Below are 15920 nucleotides of genomic sequence, written 5' to 3'. Positions count from 1 at the left end.
ACCAGCAACGTTGAAGTTACTTGTTTTTCTTATGGTTTGAAACAAACATCTTCAAAAAGAGACAAAAAAATATTTATTTTTGTTTTCTCAACTGGATGATATTAAGAAATATGAGAAAATTTTTTGTCTTTTTTTTGGATGTGTGAAATTTCAGGAAATTACAAGCAAGGGAGGAGAAGACAGTCATTCTCACCATTTACAAATTTTCAGTTTCCCCTAAGAAATATAATCTACACTTGTTAGGTTCCAGTGATTTTGATAATATAAATGAGATTTTTGTATGTAATGAAACAGTTGAGCTTGAATTTACTTGTAGTGACTTTGAACTACCCCTGAAGTTAGATCATCCAGATGAAATAGTTCAGGTAACTGCTCCTTCAGTTCCCAAATGCTACTATGAAAGAGCTATGTAGATGCCTTTTTTTAATTTGTTTGGAGGCTCTCTGAATTACATATTAACTGACTAATGAGAGGGAATCCCACTGCTGTGAAAGTAAGATGAAGGAGTGTTATTGAATCATCATGCTAAATTGTTGTTTTCCTCAGTTTAGATCTTAGCCATGTTAATAAATATCCACACATGCACAGGAATGTGAACACTTTGCTCAAGGCTTTAAGCAGAGCAGTGGCACCACCGGAGTCTGGCTGGAGCTGCACATCTCCCTTGTGTACAGTGAATTTCCATAATTAATAGTTGCTGTCATGTTAGCCATCATTGTGTAAGGAAGAATCACTGTGCTAGACTTATAAAGCTTTCTTGATAAGAATTTGAGCACTGTCATTTGTTATACAATGTTTTTTCTCATCAACTGTTCAAATAAAGTGGTCTTCTGTGTAAATCAGCCTGTGAATATTTATGACAGGTGCATTCACCTTTACTGCCACAGCTGAATCAGTTGGTATTTATCATCTGGATACTGTGAGGAGAATGTTCTCAGATCTAAAATGGTAACAGAGGGAGGATGAGCTAATGACTGTAAACCAGATTTGAGATAACTGAAGGGCAGAGTGAGTGCCTTGTAATTTAGATGGACTGCAATGATAGAGGTGGATGGATTAATTTGTAAGTATTGGTGAATAGTGCCATCTTTCTCTTCTGGTCATAGTGTGATCTGAAATTTTTAGGAACTTTACATCTACTTCTAATTTGTAGATTTCTCATTTCTAATAAGGATACAAAAGGTATTTGGCATGTGAGCTGTTTGTTTAATATTTGCTGTTAATTTTGTACAACTTAGAAAATCTTCACTGCATATACATACTGGTTTTCCTATACGACATACCTGAACCTAGGCATATTTTGTTCTAGGATGTCCTGATCATTTTCCCCAAAAATGGGTTGGGGGACTTGCTCCCTCTGCACAGAAACAGAGATCACAGAGTCATAGAACATTTTGGATTGGAAGGGACCTTAAAGTTCATCTAGTTCCACCCCCCCTGCCATGGGCAGGGACACCTTCCACTAGCCCAGGTTGCTCAAAGCCCCGTCCAACCTGGCCTTGAACACTGCCAAGGAGGGGGCAGCCACAGCTTCTCTGGGCAACCTGTGCCAGTGTCTCACCACCCTCACAGTAAAGAATTCCTTCCTTATCTCTAATCTCAATCTACCCTCTTTCAGTTTAAAACTGTTACCCCTTATCCTATCACTACACTCCCTGATAAAATCTCCACCTTTCCTGTAGCCCCCTTTAAGTACTGGAAGGCCACTATAAGGTCTCCCCAGAGTCTTCTCTCCTTCAGGGTGAACATCCCCAACTCTCTCAGCCTGTGCTCATAAGGGAGGTGCTCCAGCCCCCTTGATCATCTTTGTGGCCCTTCTCTGGACCTGCTCCAGCAAGTCCATGTCCTTCTTTTGTTGGGGGTCCCTGAGCTGGACACAACACTCCAGGTGGGGTCTCACAAGAGCAGAGAAGAGGAGGAGAAGCCCCTCCCATGACCTGCTGGCCTCACTTCTTTTGGTGCAGCCCAGGAAATGTCTGGCTTTCTTGGTGGTGAGCTCACATTGCTGGCTAATAATCAGTTTTCCATCCACTGATATCCTCAACTCCTTCCCCATGGGGCTTCTCTCTCTCCATGCATTGTCCAGCCTGTATTTGTGCTTGGGATTGCCCTGACCCATGTGCAGGACCTTGCACTTGCCCTTGTTGAACTTCATGAGGTTTGCACAGGCTCACCTCTCAAGCCTGTTCAGGTCCCTCTGGATGGCACATCCCTTCCCTCCAGCGTGTCGACCTCACCACACAGCTTGGTGTTGTCAGTAGCTTCTGAGGGTGCACTCGATCCCACTGTCCATGTCACCAACAAAGACGTTAAACAGCACCGGTCCCAACACCAACCCCTGAGGAACAGCACTAGTCACTGCTCTACACTGGGACATCGAGCCATTAACGGCAACTTTTGAGTGCGCCCATCCAGCCAATTCTTATCCACTGAGTGGTCCATCCATCAAATCCATGTCTCTCCAATTTAGAGACAAGGATGTCATGTGAGACAGCATCAAGCTACCTTGTACAAGTCCAGGTAGATGATGTCAGTGGCTCTTCCCTTATGCACCAATGGTATAAACCCATCATAGAAGGCCACCAAATTTGTCAGACATGATTTGCCCTTAGTGAATCCATGTTCACTGTCACCATATCCTCCTTATTTTCCGTGTGCCCTAGCATAGCTTCTAGGAGGATCCATTCCATGATGTTGGCAGGCACAGAGATGAGACTGACTGATCTGTAGTTCCCTGGGTCTTCCTTTTTTCCCTTTTTAAAAATGGGAGTTATGTTTTCCCTTTTCCAGTCAATGCGGACTTCACTGGACTGCCGTGGATTCTCAAATATGATGTAAGGAAAAGATGGGAAAGGAAGGTTACATAGGGCCAGAAAGAACAAAGAAGTGAGAGGAACATCTGATCCAGTGATAAATATGGGTTTTCCACAACGTTTTATTTTAATTTTTCATGTTAAGATCAAGTCATGGAAGTCAGTAATCTTCTGTTCCAGGTTTATCACATATATAGACCTTAATGAAAAGAGAGCAAAGATACAACTTCTATAATATGGTGTGGAGGAAAGCTGTGGATTTTAAATCCTTCTGATCTCTTTGATGGATAAAAAACTGTCTGGATGGCCGGGCACAAAGAGTTGTGGTGAACGGAGTTAAATCCAGCTGGTGGCTGGTCACGAGCCCCAGGGCTGGGTTTTGGGGCCACTCCTGTTTAACGTCTTTATTGATGACCTAGACGAGGGGATCGAGTGCACCCTCAGTCAGTTTGCAGATGGCACCGAGTTGGGTGGGAGTGTTGATCTGCTCGAGGGTAGGGAGGCTCTGCAGAGAGACCTGGACAGGCTGGAGCCATGGGCTGAGGCCAACTGGAGGAGTTTCAATCAGGCCAAATGCCGGGGGCTGCCCTTGGGCCACCACAACCCCCAGCAGCGCTACAGGCTTGGGGAGGAGTGGCTGGAGAGCTGCCAGTCAGAGAGGGACCTGGGGGGGTTGATTGACAGCTGGCTGAACAGGAGCCAGCAGTGTGCCCAGGTGGCCAAGAAAGAAGGCTTTAAGATACCTGGTTCTCATTGCTTCTCCAGTATCAAAAAGATTGTTCATGGAAAAGGCACTGTGAGTTTAGATTTTTCCAGCCAATTTGACTTGTGCTTATTTTCCTAAGTTCTTTCTTAGGTCAGGTCCACAATAGCTGACAAGCCTGTGGTAAAGCTGGCACCTGAATTCAGATCTCAGCTTGACTGGTGTTATGCTAGGCACCTGTATATGAATGTATCAGTCAGGTCTTCAGAGTTTAGGAGACCACAGGACGCTGTGCACATGCACCTCAGCTGTGGCTGCGGCTGCAGCCAGTCTGGTTTGTCCAGTGTTGGACCTTCTGTGCATCAGTGGTGCTGAGCATAAGACCTTTCTATAGACCTCTGTCTTGTTGTGGCATGGTTATGTATGGCTAGTCAGAGAATGTTATTTCCAACAGAGTCCTTGATCAATTTTGCTTGCCTTGCTCTTTGTTTATTAGACTTTCCAAACCAACTTCACAACCTCTTAAATCAACCACAATTTTGTTTAAAAAGAGAATGTTTGGGAATGTTTCTTCTAAATTTCCAGCCTGGTTTAACCCTGTAGCTGATGCTGAGTATGTGACTACAGAATGGTACTATGTTCTTTTGTAGAGTGTGTATAGAGTGGAAGTGATGGCTGTACAGTTTAAAAACACCAAGTGTAATACTGGTGGTGACACTGAGTTGGGAAAAGAGATAGCAGCTTTGGCTCTAGTGTTGGTCTGTATGTGGTAACTTTGGCTTTCATCAGTAAGCAAGGTAATTAATACTGGTGATAATGGGCAGCTCTTCAGCATTTCTGGAAATGACTGTGACTCATCTGATTTAAATAGAAAATAGAAATGCATCTTCTGGCTGGGCAACAGGTTGGCTAGCAAATTCGGGGCAAGAAACACCTGTGTTCCAGACATGAACAGTCCTGTGTCTCTGTAGCAGAGCCATCTGTGCCACAGGTTGCTTGCCAGATTTTTCTGCAGAAGGAGTTTATCCATTAGAAAGATGATTCCACAGTGCAGTGTGGATATGTGCCACTTTCAGACAATCCACGCAGGAAAGATAATGCTGCCCATTCAGTGGCAGCATCTGTTCTTTGGCATTCGCTTTGAATATGATCATTGCTAGTGACTTGCTGCTGAAATACTGGAAGCACCATCATGATTTAAATAGCATTTCAATAGCAGGGTGCTTTTGATGTTCTCTCTGCTGTTTCATAGCAGCAGGTGAGCATTCCCGATACCTCTATTCTTTTACTGGGTAGGATGAGGTATAAGTCTGTACTTATTTCCTGTCTACAGCTTTGTGTTGTACCAATGCCAAAGGCAGAAGTAGTAAGGAAGTTTTATGAATCCTGGTTTGGTATCTTTTTCATTAGAATGGTACTGTTTTCCTAAAAGCATATCACACGGATACCGTAATGTTGGCATGGTTTAATAAATGTAGAACTGTAGAATAATACTGGATCTCTGTCCCTTTTGTCCCTTTGTTTGGTAAAGATTCAATATCATTGTTTCATTGTTTATATTTGCACATATTCATGGCAAACAAAACCATTTGATCCCATAATCTGTCTGCTGGGACAATACAGATTGTACAGAATATCAGCCAATAACTCCAGTGTGTTTATAAATACAGGTCAAGTGAAATTATGTTCTTATTTTGAAAGGACAAATAAAACTTTGGTGGTTCCTGCTTACCCTGTTTTGGTGTTGGAGAAGAATATATGGATTTTTGCTACAGAACTGAAGTTTTTTAAAAGGCTTTCATAGCCTAAGTAACTTTCCCTCTGATATTTTGATAGTGTATCTAGACTCCAACTACATGTGTTCCTTGTACTTCAATAATTTTTACTCCAACTGGTCAGTTTTATTCAGTTTTTATTCCATTTGTTTGGATGTTGGGTAACTATCAGAGTGGGTGAGCTTCACGAACTTTAGAATGAAGGGGTTAAAGTGGAAAGCTGTTATTTTGTCATTTGCATAAAACTAGGCATATTTCTAGCAGTACAAATAATTTTGTTGCTTCTTAAATTGGTATTTAAAGTGCCAAAAAAATTTCTAACATCTCTGATTAGATTGAATTTAATTTTCCTGATTTAGATATTAAATAGAAGCTGTAATTAGTATCTGATTCTCTTATGGAACTTTATTTTTAGGGTAAGCATGTATTTTATTCATGTTTAAACTATTCTCCAAGTGTTTAGTAATACTGGTATTTCTGCAGTGTCTGAAGAATGAGGTTGCAGTGCTGAATGCCTAAAATAACCTAAAAGTCTAAAATACTATTTCTTTCCAGATCATGGTATTTTAGAACTCTAGACAAGAGAAAAAACTTGCTGATTGTGACAGTCTGATTTCCAAGACTAAGCCTGTTGAATTTTTTTGTGGACTGTTTGATTATAAGACATTATAATGGCTATTTCTTTATCATTTTCGGTAATTAGGTGCTGGAGGAGGATGACTACCTGTAATACTCTCTAGTTAGTATGTCTCTTCTGGGGAGAGAGAGTTTTTTCTCTACTGTTGAGTCTGAACTTTGTTTTCTTTATGCTACTGTTTGTGGCTGAAAATAAGCAGATCAGGGTGTGAATGTCTAAGCCTCAGATCTTCTTGATAGGGCTGCTGGACTTATGTGAAACTCAGAACTTCTCAGATACCTTATTTTGCCATAACCTGAAGTCAGATGCCAAAATCCCCTGTGCTTGTCAGAACCTTGAAACTTCAGAGTATGTTTGACCCCCCAGATCCAAAATCATATAGCTCAGTAAAAAGATTATTCACTTGGAAAAGAGGAAAGCTTGAATTTAGTTTTGGTACAGTTTTTCCAGTTAAGTCAGCATAAACATTTCTAGCTCAGGTATTTCCAGCTTTTCCATATGAAGGCCCGTCAGGTCTGGATGCTGGAGTATTCATGTTAGGCTCCCTTTGAGCTGTGTAGCGTTCATTTGCTATGGTTACTAGCTACACATTAGTTGCATTGATCCTACACTTCCACCGTCATAGTTCCCATATTAAATCCACAAGACATCTCCATAATCTTTTCAAGGTGTATCACACATGTTTCTCCATCATGTTGCTGATGCTTTGCTTGGGGGGCGGAGTCACATAATTCTCCCCCCTGCAGCCTGGACCTCCAGCTGCATTTGCCTAATGTTTGCAGAACTGACCACAGCTGAGTGCTGGTAGCATTGCTCTCTCAATGGCTAGTGGACAGTGCCAGGGTCTAGGCAGTTTTTGGGGAAAAATTTTAGAAGACTTCCTCACAATATTTTCCTCAAAGGAAGTGATTTTCATTATTTTCTATGATCTTAAAATGCGATTCAGTTCCTCTAGAAACTGTCACACATCAGCATACCCCTATGAGAATGTAGCTACTGCAATCTTGATAAACAACAGTTACATCCTCCACTATTCTCTGTGGTTTGTCTTGGGGTTACCCTGAGCTGTTACTGCAATGTGCAATGTGCCAGTGCGGTGCCATTTTTATCACCTGCAAAACAGACTACCCTAAGGGCCAGCCAAGAGCCCTTTTCTGGGACAGTTTATGTCTGTCTGTGTAACATCTCTGCTAGGGCTTAGAGTCTATCATTCTCAGTCATCTCTCCAGTCTGCTTTCAGTCTGGTTTTCCAGCCTTTTGCTGGCCTCTCGCATCACAGGTGAACTGCATCTAAGGTGTTTCCAGTAATATAAAGTCTTTTGAGATCCTTCATCTCCTATTTATTCATCCCATGCTAGGATTAAATAGAGCCTTCCCCACCCCCCCTTACCTTTATAAGAAGGGCAGGGAGTAGGGGAAGATGATACGTGAGGATGAAAGATCTCAGAGTAGCCAAGCAGTTGTGAAAATCTAATTGGAAGCTTTCTCAAATATAAGATTTTTCATGAAGACAGACACATGATCAGCTTGTGGCCTCAGGTCTGATCATTCCCCTGGAAAATGATCAGTCAAGACAAGGAACTGATAGAGCACCAGCCATGGAGGAGGCAAGCAGAGCAGGAGCTGCAATCCCCCAGGGATGGGATTAAACACCATGCACCTAGGAGAGACAACATTTGGTAGTCTAACGGGAGAAATTTTTTTTGGTGGGTTTTAACCATAAATGCATTCCTAAACCTGAGGAACCTTTCTTTTCAAAGTAATCTTTCTTTGGAAATTCCTTTTGATGTTGGGTTACTGTTTTCTTTTTCCTTTTTTTTTTTTTTTCCTTTTTAAATTTTTATCCCTGTAACTAATGCCAGTATCAGACAGTGTATGTTCTGTTGGCACTAAGGCTGTGTCTTGTTCCCCTGAATGAGATCAGATGGGTGTGTGGGAAGCTGGCATGCCAGCAGAGAAGGAAGGATGTCTTGCTGAATGTCCTCTGGGAGAGCAGGTCTGAGCAACTGCTGAGTAGAGGAGTCGCATCATGGAATTGGTGACTTAGTTCCAGAAAACAGATTGAGAAACTGCAGTGGTTAGTAGGGGTCAGACATTGAGGACTCACTGAGGCTAGAGGGATTTTTCTAAGATCCAGGAGACCCTGCTGTACTTGAGTGATGAAGTCATTACATGATTTTAAATTTTAAGCTTAAAGTTTGGGGGTTTAGATAAAGCCATTCAAAAGAGCAGGAAAAATCACCAACAAGCACTTTGCTCACTCCTGTGGAATTCACTACTGGAGAAGGCCTATCAAAGGCTTCATGGTTGAGGTGTGAGTACGCAGCCATTTTAGTTTGGGAGACATTGAGTACATTACAGGCTAGGTGGTGAACACAGTTAGCATTTTGCTGTTGAATTCTTTCATTCCAAGTCATTTTTTAAAGAAGGATTACTCAGAGTAAGCCAGAAAGCTCTACTAGAGCACTCTGTTATGGAAGAACTTGTTAAATTCAGCCAGCAGCAGGGGTAATCAGACAAGAGCAGGCAGTACCGTTGCAACTGTATGTCTGGTTTTTGTTTTGTTTGTGAAGGAAATAAATAGCTGTGCAATTTAGAACAACATTGAGACTTTCTGATGACTGAATAGCCCAGGCTTCACTTTGGTACATTTAAGCTACATAGTGTTGCAGTGGATAACTTCATTTTGAGTCCCTCAAAAGAAAACAATCTGCACCCTGCATTTTTCCCCCTCAGTTGCCCTCTGACAATCCTCACTCGAAGGAAGCACTGTGTGTTACAGTCATCATAGCTTCACTGCTCTTTATGGATTTTAGTGTGCAAGTCCTGTAAGAAAAATAAGGAACAAGTGTGATGATTGAATGACCAAATTAGGAAACTCGCTAGAAATATTTTTAGGTGCTTTTTTTAGTGGTTCTTTTGGACAGTAGCTGATGTGTGATCATTCTTTCTCCTGTTTTAATATTTTAAGAAATGCCATGAGCGTTGCTTAGGAAGAGTTCCAATGAATATTAAGTGAAAGCCCACAGGGGTCTACCTGACACTGAACAAAACGCTTCTGTGAGATGAGTTGAACAGTTATTTGTGTTCCACTTACCAATTAACATCTTTTTTGGCTTTTGATTTTCCTAGATATCCGTGGAATACAAGAGTTTTTGGACAAAGTATCTCAACAGGGAATGGATGTAGCACTGCAGAAAGTAGAAAACAACATCAATAAAATGATCACAGGGCTCTTTGCCACTATGCGAATAGAAGAACTGAACCGCTACCGGGATACTCTGAGACGGGCTATTCTTATAATGAACCCCTCGACAGCCAGATCATTCATAACAGAGGTATGTGTTTATCACTGGCAACTTCTTGTTTTGTTGACTAAGAATGCACCTGTTTGTCAAAAGATTCAGTTTATTTGACTTCATAAAACCCCACAAACCAAATAAAAATTGAGATATTCTCTCTTCAGAGATCATCGTGCAAGGATATTTTTTCATGCACAAAAATGTGCGTAGAGAACAGCATAACTATGTTCTGCATGAGCAAAAGCATTTAGGAACCATACAGAAGAATTAGATCTCAGACTTCTGTTTGAAGCTTGTGGATATTTTATGGTTATTTCCTTGTTCATTGTGTCCCTCACTAAAAAATCTTTACAACTGACAATTTTATTATTATTTTGATATATGTATTTGTGGATAAAATGTGTTTAACGGATTAGCATTTTAGTTTTGATATAAAATCATTTTCAATAATGATCTGTTATGTAGCACTGAGTAGTAATAAGGTAATGGAACTTATGGAGTATTGCATCTGAATGAAGAATTTAAGACAATAGGCTACAAGGTTATTCTTATGTATTTAAACAAAAACTGCAAGCACTATGGACAGAATTTTCAAAAAGCTCTTCAGGATTTAGGGAAAAAGACATACACATTCAACCATGACTTGTGATATTTCTTTGAATGGCACGGGTTTTTTTACACAGCACTGTGCTGTTTCAGATGTGGGGTTTTTTACAGGCGTTTATACTCTTCATCACCAACCAATGGCCAAAAATTTGTTTTCCATTCCATAGACATACACTTTCTCTCTGCAATAATTTCTCTTTGGATCTATTTGTAACTTGCCTTACTTACATACTTCCCTATCGCCTGGGTCTTCAGAAGCTGAGGCTTAAAAGCTAACTCCACATATGTAGTCTCAAGTGAGTGCCTGTTAGGAACCTTAGTCAGAAGAGGACTTTTTGTTTCTTAGAAATTTTTTCACTCTTTTTTTTGGCTAGGTATTCTCTGTCCTCATTACACACTGAAGCTTGCTAGTTCTGAGTAATGAGGGTTCGCTGCTCTATTCAAATGTCTGCAGTACCTTATAAAATGTAAACAATTTGTGGGCATGTTTTAGATTGTTCTGCACTGTTTTCATCAACCAAGTCACAAATGTTTTATTTTTCAGTAAGTGGCATTGCAAGGTATTTTACATTTCAGCCTGAAAGCAACAGAGTTCAGGGCTCTAACTACAATAACTCAGTGAAACAAAACTCCTGTATTGGAGTATTCCTAAAGAGAAACACTCTTTCTAAAAAAAAAAAAAATACACTTTATCATTTATTTCTCAGACTGGAGCAGAGTAACAAAGTCACTGTCATCTTTTGAAGTTGCCATGTATGTGTTGCCAAGAATGTAAATAGTTTATTTTAGAGTTCTCACTTTTTTATTGGCCTCTCAAAACCACCCCAAAACCAAAAACGAAGAAACCAACTAAATCAAGCCTAAAATTCCCTTTCCCCAAAAAAAAATCCAAAACCAACCAAAAAAACCCCAAACCAACAACAGAAATCTCCCAATGTTTCTCTTTTCCTGGAGACTGTAAGACTACCAGGAAAGGTCATTAACTTCATTTGTGAGTGGGGTTCAAAAAGAGTGTTTCACATCAGGTGCTACCTTACAGGTTTTGGCAGAATAACAGCATTTATTTGGAGTATGATGTGTGACTGGAAAAACTGACAGCAGGAGCCTCTTATTAGGAAAAGTTACTCAAATAGAAGCATGATTACTGCTGTATTTTATTTCTGTTGGTGGCAGGGAATGAACTACACAACTCCGCTCCAATCTTCAGTGTCTCTCTTTTCAGGAGAAATTTGCTGGGATAGCTTTGCCAGCGGATGTTAAAAACTTATTTTGCAGTTGAATCACAGCTGTACTGTATGGACAAACATGTTATAAAGCCTATGAATTGCCTATGGGTTAAGATATTCCTAAACCATTCAAGTGTGGACATGCTTATTCCAAAGACTGTGCCTTCTGCATGATCACTTCAACTTTGAAATTCAGTTTAACCTAGTCGATTTAGCATGTAAAATTTTAAAAGTTCATAAGAAAAAATGCATATTTAGATATGCCCTTGGGGTTTTTATGGCTTTTCTGGCCAGGAGATGCTTTTGGCTGCCTGGTTGGATTCAGCTGTAAGCCTCTCTCCCCAGATCTCTCACAGTATCTGCTGCTCGGTCCTTTCTTGGATGACTGATTTGGCTGAACCCCCTCATTGTTTAGCTGAGAAGAGGGTTCATTCACTCTGCAGCAGCTGTAGTAAGCGTCGGCTTGATTACTATGCAAGTAACAACTTTTCCAGGGTAAATAGACACTGAACTGTGTAAATAGGCAGTCTGTAAATTGAAGATTCCATGTGGTAGAATTTATCTTTGTTCTGACTATTTTATATTCTTATTTTTAAGTAAAAAAGTTCTGGGTTTGAATTTTCTTACTTTTTTTAATTCTTAAAACAGCCTTGCGTTTTTATGTTAGATTCCTTCTTTTTCTCCAGCTTTTATATCTCTAGAGATTGCAAAAATGAGAGCTATACCTATATACTCAAGAAAATGGAGATTAAGATGTACATACACTCTTCTGACTATGGAGATAAAACCCCACCTTTTCTTTAACCATTAATTATAATTTGCCCTCTCCAGGACTTGGAAATCCAGAAATACTTGCGAGCAGGTATCACAGCATGTCTTCTTACTAGCTAAATGATTAATGTAAAATGAGAGGGAGGGACCAGCCAAATTCTCTACTATTCCTCGCAAAATCACAGAATCATCTAGGTTGGAAAAGATGTTGAAGATCATTAGTCCAACCATCAACCTAGCAAAGACAGTTCCCAACTACACCATATCCCTCAGCGCTATGTCAACCCGACTCTTAAACACCTCCAGGGATGGGGACTCCACCACCTCCCTGGGCAGCCCATTCCAACGCCCAACAACCCATTTTATAAAGAAATATATGCTAATATCTAGTCTAAATTTTCCCTGGTGCAACTTGAGGCCATTCCATCTTATCCTATCGCCTATTATTTGGTACAAGAGACTCATCCCCAGCTCTCTGCACCCTCCTTTCAGGGAGCTGTAGAGGGCGATGGGGTCTCCCCTCAGCCTCCTCTTCTCCAGACTAAACACCCCCAGTTCCCTCAGCCGCTCCCCGTACAACCTGTGCTCCAGACCGTGCACCAGCTTCGTTGCCCTTCTCTGGACACGCTCGAGTCATTCAATGTCCTTTTTGTGGTGAGGGGCCCAAAACTGAACACAGGAATCGAGGGGCGGCCTCCCCAGTGCCGAGTACAGGGGTCAGATCCCTTCCCTGTCCCTGCTGGCCACGCTATTGCTGACACAAGCCAGGATGCCATTGGCCTTCTTGGCCACCTGGGCACACTGCTGGCTCCTGTTCATCGGGCTGTCAATCAGCACCCCCAGGTCCCTCTCTAACTGGCAGCTCTCCAGCCGCTCCTCCCCAAGCCTGTAGCGCTGCTGGGGGTTGTTGTGGCCCAAGGGCAGCCCCCGGCATTTGGCCTTAGTGAAACTCCTCCAGTTGGCCTCAGCCCATGGCTCCAGCCTGTCCAGGTCTCTCTGCAGAGCCTCCCTACCCTCGAGCAGATCAACACTCCCACCCAGCTTGGTGTCATCTGCAAACTGACTGAGGGTGCACTCGATCCCCTCGTCTAGGTCATCAATAAAGATATTAAACAGGAGTGGCCCCAAAACCCAGCCCTGGGGGACACCACGCGTGACCAGCCGCCAACTGGATTTAACTCCGTTCACCACAACTCTTTGGGCCCGGCCATACAGACAGTTTTTTACCCAGCAAAGCGTGTCCTCATCCAAGCCACAAGCAGCCAGTTTTGCCAGGAGAATGCTGTGGGAAATGGTGTCAAAGGCCTTACTGAAGTCAAGGTAGACAACACCCACAGCCTTTCCCTCATCCAATAAGCAGGTCGCCCTGTCGTAGAAGGAGATCAGGTTTGTCAGGCAGGACCTGCCTTTCATGAACCCATGCTGACTGGGCCCGAGCATCTGCTTGTCCCACATGTGTTGTGTGATGGTACTCAGGATGAGCTGCTCCATCAGCTTCTGGGCACTGAAGTCAAGCTGACAGGCCTGTAATTTCCCAGGTCATCCTTCCGACCCTTCTTATAGATGGGCATTGCATTGGCCAATTTCCAATCTGTCGGGACCTCCCTGGTCAGCCAGGACTGCTGGTAAATGATGGAAAGCGGCTTGGCGAGCACCCCAGCCAGCTCCTTCAGCACTCTCGGGTGTATCCCGTCCGGTCCCATAGACTTGTGTGTGTCTGTGTGATGCAGCAGGTCACTGACTGTCTCCTCCTGGATTGTGGGGGGGTCGTTCTCCCAGTCTCTGTCTTCTGCTGAGGAAGCTGGATTCTTCTCCTTTGACCTGGGGATGGAGGGGCAGAAGAGAAAAAATTCTGTTGAAATAGTGACATTTAGTGGGGCTAAGTGGTGTGGATGTATGCATCTACCAGAGATTGGGACCTCTCCCCAGATCAGTTTGTAGCAGCATCTGGGAGAATCTTTTGCTGAGGATACACTAGTGACTTGTTCATTTTTCTTCAGTAGGGTGAGGTCTTTCTGCACCCTCAAATAATCAAGGTCCAACAGGTGAAGCAGAATACTCCCACTGAAACTTTTGTGGTTTCTGAAAAGCACCTTAGAACCCACAATCTTGCACAGAAATTGCTATGCTGTCTGACAGCATTGATGACTGATGTGAACTGTGTGCCACTTGTTTGCTTTTTATTTAGGGTGACTTTTTTTGCACATGTTCTTCTGATCTGTGATGAACTTGCAGGATATGAAAAGCCATACAGGGGAAAGTGAAAAGGAAGTCCTTGCCAGCTCAGTATGAGCAAAAATCTAGCATCAAGTGGCAGAAAACGAAAGTAGAAAAAGGATTAAAAAAAAATCACCTGACTCTTTAGCAAAAGAGTAGGGACTCTTTGGGCCAAGAATTTCTCTATCACCAAGTCAGCCTTGGCAGGAAGGCATCTCAAAACAAGAGTAGGAAAATTTTAGCAGAGGGAAGAGAGAAACCACCCCTGTTCTGAGTCTACCTTGCAAATCAAGGACTTCTGAAGCCAAGTGTGAGTAGTCTGGGTAGAAGGAGGAACAGGCCAGGAAACTCAGGTTCCAGTGAAGGTTCTGGAGACAACAAAGGAACTTTGGGAAGCAAGACTTCAGAAAGCAAGCCAGGTGTCTTCAGTGGGGCCAAATTTTGTCAGTAAATCTCTGCTTACAACTGTACTTCTGTTTAGCTAAGGGAACTACCTTATCAATTGTGTGTAGAAATACATGTGAATGTGGAGTTCTGTGCAAAGACTCCAGGAGCTGATAAGAAGACTACAAGGGAGAGATGATGCAGCTGATTTAGGTTTTTAGATACAGAGGAGAACTATGTTGACTATCAGAAGACTTTACACACTGAAAATCCAGTAAGCCATGGGTGAAAGAGCCCTAGCATCAGTCAGGGATTTTTGCTGGAATTTTGACAGGCAAGCTCTGAAGGCCTTGGTCTAGGAGCTGAAGACATTCCCCCTCCAGCTGTCAGTTCTTCCCCTCGGTGGAGGGATTGCTACCACAGCAGCAAACTCGGCAGATGTGACTGTGTACCTTTCTGCCCCTTGCTAGGTCCCTTCTCTTGGTTCTGTTGCAGGATTAGTGACCTCTTACAGAAAGAAGTGAGAACACTTTAGCTGCAACAGCAAGATTCAGCTGTTTATTTAGCAAAAATTTCAGACCTTTGGCAACGTGTATCAGCCAACAAAGCTGCTGTGAGTGCTTGACAATTTCAAGCTATTGATGCAGTGAGCATTGTCATTTCTCAGACTGGTGAGAGTACTGCTCTTCAGCTCACTGTACACATACACTATATGTTTTCTGTACTTAAAGATTATTAACTGGGGTTTTTTTATTCCAAAGGCTCTGTTCTGCAGTAAACTTAAAGCTACTGAGCCCCATAATGTCAGGACTTCAAATGTGCAATGTTTATGGTAGAGGTGCTGCAAATGTTTACTGTTAAATATCTATTTAATGTTAAGGTCACATGCACACATATAAAGTGTATATTCAACAAAACTAACAGCTGCCAAATCTGAGACTAGTAGCAATAAGTCCTCTATGTATGCAGACATGTTTATTGTACCAATCTCTATAGGTACCGTGTTATTTGTCTGTATTAATTTTCAAAGAAAATTAAAATTATGTAGCATTTAGGCATTAGTGACATCTACTAGACATGATTTTTGCAAATTATTTTTTTTTTTCCTACCCCAGGCTGATGTGGGACAATACTGACATAAGGTTACCTTGGATGAAGAGAAACTACACTACTACTTTAATGAATAAAAAAACTCTTTATAAATTAAATTAAAATAGACAGGGAAAATAGAATAAAGCATATAAATGAAGAATTGAACAGTTCTTGCCATGTAATGGGCAAGCAAAAAAGAAGGAGAAAAGTGAATGTTTAAGGAGCAAATGTAAATTAAAAATGCCTTATGTTATGGAACCTTCACAGTGGTTTTTTTAATGATTACTGTGAATACAATGAGAAGTAACACCTAGTCTCTGAAATGAGATTATTCCTGGTGGCAAGTGTTCTGGGTTTTATTATATTTTATATACTTAAAATAATAAGTCATTTT

The 15920-nt window shown here is 41.8% G+C and overlaps 1 protein-coding gene across 3 annotated transcripts in view; it reads left to right on the top strand.

Moving 5' to 3' along the window:
- Positions 1-15920, top strand: part of GRID2 (glutamate ionotropic receptor delta type subunit 2) — a 748418-nt gene that overhangs the window by 441170 nt on the left and 291328 nt on the right. For all 3 annotated transcript variants that reach the window (XM_074904010.1, XM_074904009.1, XM_074904011.1), the window contains one exon: positions 9061-9266. In XM_074904010.1, the coding sequence (XP_074760111.1) occupies positions 9061-9266 (206 nt within the window). The remainder of the gene's footprint in view (positions 1-9060; positions 9267-15920) is intronic.

This window comes from Athene noctua, chromosome 4 (genome assembly GCF_965140245.1).
Source record: "Athene noctua chromosome 4, bAthNoc1.hap1.1, whole genome shotgun sequence".
NCBI classification, from domain to species: Eukaryota; Metazoa; Chordata; class Aves; order Strigiformes; family Strigidae; genus Athene; species Athene noctua.
Note: the sequence above shows the minus strand (reverse complement) of the source record. Positions and strands in the feature narration are given on the sequence as shown.